This window comes from Lontra canadensis, unplaced genomic scaffold (genome assembly GCF_010015895.1).
Source record: "Lontra canadensis isolate GAN:19392208 unplaced genomic scaffold, GSC_riverotter_1.0 scaffold1, whole genome shotgun sequence".
Classification (NCBI taxonomy): Eukaryota; Metazoa; Chordata; class Mammalia; order Carnivora; family Mustelidae; genus Lontra; species Lontra canadensis.
This window is the reverse complement of record NW_022630995.1, coordinates 35,633,174-35,639,173: the sequence shown is the minus strand read 5'-3', so window position 1 is coordinate 35,639,173 and position 6,000 is coordinate 35,633,174. Positions and strand designations below refer to the sequence as shown.

Below are 6,000 nucleotides of genomic sequence, written 5' to 3'. Positions count from 1 at the left end.
CCCTCCCAGAAAGGACTGTGTTAATAACAGCCAAGAGTGGACGGTTTTCTTTGCATGCCCTTCACATTCTCTTGTTCCGGATTCAGTGACGACCACTGAAAGTATGATCAGTCATTTTAGAAGCAGACCAGGTTGGGAACAGAGTACTATTCACCATGCGAAAGGACAGTGAGTGACTTTGGTTCTGTTGGTAGTGATACGTGACTTCTGCAGAGTCATTGACTGTCCAGCGATGGCTTGTTCAGGAGTTTTGAAATGAGATACCCTAATTCTACCACTCCTTTTTCACTTAGTAGCTGAAATACTTCTACAATAAGAAATAGCCCTCCCTCAGTGATGGAATTAACTCTTGAGGTACCATTCTGAACACATAAGCATACCTTTATAATTATTTTTTAACACAAATAAATCAAGTGTCATTGGAGCAGATGCTCCCTATTAGACTTGACTTTTCTTCTGCGATTTCAAGTCCTGTGAAGCATTTTCGTGCCCTTAGATTTAGATAAAACTTAAAAGAATGAAAGTGATTTAAATAATGTCTTAAAATGAGAAGAGATGTAGTAGGTTAATGTGTCATTTATTTCTAAGTGGATTTAGTAGTCCCTGCTGTGGGCATTAGGAAAAGTCGTTAAAGGCTTTATGAGCTAGGTGGTGGAGTTAGAATTTGAACCAGAGCCCATCCTAATTCCACTGTGCACTCTTCCTGGTGGCGAAGGGTGTACGGTACGGTGTGGCACACACCAGCCGGAAGCTATGTTGTGGTGTGGCTGGGAAGTGACCAGGCCCCAGGTGAGGTCTCAGGCAGGATGTCCGCTCCTGGTCACTTGTAACAATTCAGTCTGAGAGGGTTTTTTTGTTTTGTTTTGTCTTAAGATTTTTATTTATCAGTGAGAGAGAGTTAGTGTGTGCATGCAGGGGGAGTGGCAGACAGTGGGAGAAGCAGGCTTCCCCCACCCCCCAGCAGGGAGCCCGATGTGGGACTCCATCCCAGGACTCTGGGATCATGACCTGAGCGGAAGGCAGATGCTTAACTGACGGAGCCACCCAGGCCCCCCTGGTTATGAGTTTTTTAAAGGGCGGAGGGGACTGACCTCTAAGGCTGGGTATGTTAGCACAGAGGCCAATACTTGATGTTGTTCCAGACGCTGGAACTGACAAATTTAGTGCTGTGAATACAGTATGCATCTCCAAAATTTGTATGCGTATTTGTGGGTATAAACTATTGACAGGGCAAAGAGTTCTGCTTTGCTTTAAATTTCACAGCAAGCATGCAGATCGCCTGCTTGAGTCTGCAGAACTGGGCTCTTTCATCATGCACCTAGGACTGCTTCTATTTAGAAGGATTTGCGTCAAGACCCCCTCCAGTAGAGTGGATGAATCTAAGAGTAAATTCAATTTAAAAGACTTGGGGGAGGGGTGGCCATTACATTCCATTTAAAAGGCTTGGGGGGAGGGGTGGCCGGCCAAGGGTCAGAGCTGCTGAATTTCCTGACCTCACTGATGCAAGCAGGAGATCTCTGCATCTTTTGTTGACAGTCTGCTAGGAGGCACTGGGCAGCAGCTCTCAGAACCATATCCATCTCTGCAGCTGCTAGGCTGGGAACTGGTTAATAATAGATCCTAAGACACAAAAGGGGTTTTCATCCTTCATTATGAAATCATCCATTTTTCACTGGCTGTTGGGGTTTGTTTTTGCTGGCATACATAAGAGGGTATTAGCACCATTGATTGGAGCAGCCTGGTATCAAATTGTGTTCACAGATTATAATACCTACTGTGATGTAGGAAAATAAAATTCGAAGTCAGAGCCTTATGTGGAGTTAATGACGATTCTCACGTGTTGTCATGAGACCCAGAACAGTCTTTCTTCAATGGAACAAGGACGCACAAGGAGGACAGTATTATTTTTGTAATTGTACGTGAAGCTTTCCTAGTGTATGACCCACAGTGCGTGGATATAGCAAACTGCAGGACTGTGGTCCTGGAGGTACGGGCTGGGGAGTTTTCATACTGAAAAATAGGAGGGAACCTAGAACCAGAGACTTCGGCAGCTTTTCTGGGTAGAATGCCGTCTGGAACTTGCTCACTTTCCCACCCAAACCAGAGGGGTCCAGAAAAGACCTTGCCTTCAACCAAAGCTCCAAACCCTTAAGCCAGATTTGGATTGTAGGTGCCTGAAGCAGGTTGTTGAAGATCTGGGCAGTAGCTGGGCAGTGATTCCAAAGCCTATGAAACGCAGCTGATTGTTGAGCAGACTGGGTATTTTGGTGGGGAAGCAGTTGGCTTGATGGAGAGAAGTGCCAGAAGTGAGCTAGTCCAGAACACCAAAAGAAAGGGAAGGAAAACACAAGCCTTAACAACAGAAGAAGAGAAAGCCAAACAGGATTAAGATGGACATTTCCTTTACATTAGGCTGAAGATCAGCTCATTTCCTAATGAAGAATGGGAATGAATACAAACTAATAGTCTTCATATATAAAAAGTGCTTAGAAAACAATGGGCAGCCTTGGGGGAGGGGTGCAAGAACCTCACATAGGGTCTAGAGAAGACACGCAAATGGTAAATAAACACGGGGAAAAATCCGATTTTAATAAGTAAATCAATTTAGAATAAAAATAGTTGGCCATTTTGAAACTAACCAAAGTTTTGTTTTGTTTTGTTTTGTTTTTAATAAATGGTAATACACAGGGCAGGTGGACATGTTGAAGAGTGGGTTCTATTTTGTTCATGGAAATAGTATTTTCGCTGGATGATACCTCAGCTGCTTTGGAAAATGTACAGTGCTTCTCACCCAAGAATTCCCCTACATAAGATTTACCCTAAAGATGAATTACGGATATCCAGGAGGACCTAAGTACAGAGAGGCTCACTGCCATCCATAATGGTGAAAATTTAGAAGCAACCTCGGTGCCCAGTTAAAAGGGAAACTTGAAGTAAACTGAAAACTTGAAGCAAACTTTTGGCACAGTGGCACACTGAATTCAATAGTAGGGAACCATACTTGCTGAAAAAGAAACATTTTCACAATCAGTTGTCAAATGAAATTATGGGTGTGCTATAATCCATTTTAAAAGAGAGTTCGGAAGGATAAAAACTGAAGATGGGAACGGTGGTTGGTTCTAGGTTTTCTTTTTGCCTGTTTGTTTTTTCTTGATTTTTTCTGTAATGAACATAAGGAAAAACGTTTAACACTCATATATCATGTGAACTTCTGGTGAATTGCACAGCGATCTTAAGCCAGCTTGGCTGCCCAGAGGGGGCTGTGTACATATTGTTCCAGAAATGTCAGGGTTTATGTATTTGAGTTAGAAATGCCAGTTGGCTCTCATCGACTTAGGACCATGGAATCTGGTTTTAATTCTATCAGATGGCATCTTTCATAGGTAAGGAAAATAAATTCCAGCCATTCTGGGCCCAGGGGAGAGGAAGGAGCTGAGAAGGGGTTTGAGGACTCTTACATTTTCTTTTTACTAGTTTATATTTAAAGTAACCTTGAGATTTATTTGGACGGCTTGTTTTGTTTTCTAGGCCAAACACCAGAGTACCCTAGAAAGCTGAACTAAAAGAATGCTCATGTTTGACCCAGTCCCTGTCAAGCAAGAGGCCATGGACCCTGTGTCGGTGGTAAGTTTTCCAAAATTGAGCCACATCTTCTCTTTTATTCCTAGTGCCAATAGCATGACTGTGTGTTGTGTTACTCCTTCAAGTTACTCATCACTGGACAGGCATTTGGTGAACAGACTTTTCTCAAAGCCTTGGTCAGTGAGTGGGGTGAACACCTTTTTAGCAGTGTGTGTCCTTTAATCAGCGGGGTCCATTACCCCATGCCCCCAAGATTGGATCAGCACAGAACTTGGGTCATAGGTGAATCTGGCCATGACTGGAAGGAGGTTTACAAAAACTCCTGTTACTAGCTTTTTAGTTTGAGCTCTCAGGATTATTGGTTTGGGCCAAGAAAAAAAAAAGGTCTGGCCAGACTGATTTTTAAAAATTAATGTGCATCTGGGGACTTCCAACCCCCGCCCCGCCCCTGCCAACTGCCCCCAGGAACATTTAAAAAAAAAAAAAAAATCCCTGTATGCAGTGTTTATCATGGTTAGGAAGCAGTTTTCAGATGTACTTTTACAAGAAATCTGCACCAAGAGAGTAATCCTGTGAGGTGTTTTTTTACTCAGGATCACCACCCTGATCATAATAGAAGAGTTTCTTTTTTTCTTTTCTTTTTTAAGATTTTATTTATTTATTTGACACAGAGAGAGGGAGAGCTGGGGAGGGAGAAGCAGGCCATCTGCTGAGCAGGGAGCCCAGTGTGGGACTCGATCCCAGGACCCTTGGATCATGACCTGAGCCGAAGGCAGAGGCTTAACTGACTGAGCCACCCAGGGGCCCAGTAAAAGAGTTTCTTAAAAATGTTTGTAAATGTCTTTTTCTTTTTGATACCAGAAGAAAAAAGCATTCCATTTTGTCTTCTGTAGTGTTCAGCATCTCCTTCATGGAGCTGATGAAATAAAAAAGGAAACAGGGTGGGGGTGGGGAGAAGCCCTCAAGTCCTGCATCTAAAAACGTGTTCAGAATAAAACGATTCACTTAAAAAACCAATGACAGCAGCTATCCTGAGCTGTTCCCGGGGTGAGATGGTTGAGGAGAAGGTAGTGAAAGAGAACATGGCCTTGAGGAGAGGGATTCCTTTGCGCTTGGAGGAGTCTGGCTGGGAGGGAGTCTGCTTGTCTTTCTCAGCACCAGTGTGTGAAGCCAGCCCCCCAGGGATGCTTCTGGGCCACAGGCGGCTGGCTGTGAGACAGGGGCTTGTCGAGGTCCAGCACTGGTGCCGTGGAAGTGGGACGGGGTGGTAACGGGTGGTAACCGAAAGGGGGCGGGGGACTTACAGGCAGGGAGTGGTTTGGACTCCTGGCCATTGGTTGGGCCAATAGGAAATAACAAGGCAAGGCTCCCACTCCGTCTTGCTCTTTTCTTCCACGGGCTTGGAAAATAGTCACAAGGGGGAAAACGTGGCCCGAGTTGTGTATCCGAAGGTTGGTAATGACACGCTTGCAAAATTAGATCATCCTTATGCGTCGGCTGCCGAGGCTCCTGCCAAAAATGTTTATACAAGACGCAGGGGTCACTCGGAGGCCCTTGGAGCTGAGTTGCCATGGGTAGGACTGAGCCCGTGAAGTGTTTACTGCTGTGGACAGTGAAAAGTGAGGTCTGAGTGGCTGTAAGGAAATAACATTTACATTCTGATGTGATAACTGGATAAGCAAGTGTCTGAATACGCGGTCACCGAGCAATAAGAACTTCATTAATCAAAAAACTGAATTGACTTCTGATGTTACTAGGTCCTTTCACCGTATATTCATCAGCCCCTTACCCCAGACTATTGCATGATCACATTGGAGGAAAATTGAGGTATAAAATTTCCCTATTAATGATATCCTTGAAATATGAATAGGTTTTTAGTACTGGAGAATATGATTAATTTTATAAATGATGCAGAACCATCTTTGATGCATTTTAATATTCAGTATACTTCCAGTGCCTTTAATCAAGCATGAAAATACGGCTGAAGAGCCAATTTAAAGCTCAAACGAAGATCGGCATTGCCAAGTTGGTAAGATAGAATTTAAGGGCAAGCAAATGCACTTGACTGAAAAAAAAAATGGAAGTGAAATGAATTTGAAGTAACATTTATACTTATAATGCTGTAACTTAAATACGTGAAGTTAAAACATATAGAAGTATCTTTGCAATTAGTGGTCTTTTTCTCTTTCATACTCCAGTTCTCAATTTCAGCTTCCAGCTAACGCTTAGAAAATTTAATTAGATCATTTCACCAAAAGTTAGAATCAGTCCCCACAAGGAAATGTCTTTCTCTTAATTAAGCAAAACCTGCGTTAACTGAAACATTTGCGGGGGGGGGGGGGGGGTTGTGATTTATTCTACTTAACAAAACTAAATAAAAAGCCTTTGTTTCCACTCTTGAATATTCAGATTTTATCT

General features: G+C 43.2%; 1 protein-coding gene across 2 annotated transcripts in view; it reads left to right on the top strand.

Moving 5' to 3' along the window:
- The window catches only part of KLF3 (Kruppel like factor 3), a 32,124-nt gene that overhangs the window by 11,302 nt on the left and 14,822 nt on the right, over positions 1–6,000 (top strand). Inside the window, exons 1-2 of one of the 2 annotated variants that reach the window (XM_032853467.1) lie at positions 1,363–1,381; positions 3,529–3,624. In XM_032853467.1, coding sequence (XP_032709358.1) covers positions 3,568–3,624 — 57 coding nt within the window. In that variant the 5' untranslated portion in view covers positions 1,363–1,381; positions 3,529–3,567. Of the gene's footprint in view, positions 1–1,362; positions 1,382–3,528; positions 3,625–6,000 lie in introns of those variants that run through there. The other variant, XM_032853456.1, reaches the window with a different exon arrangement.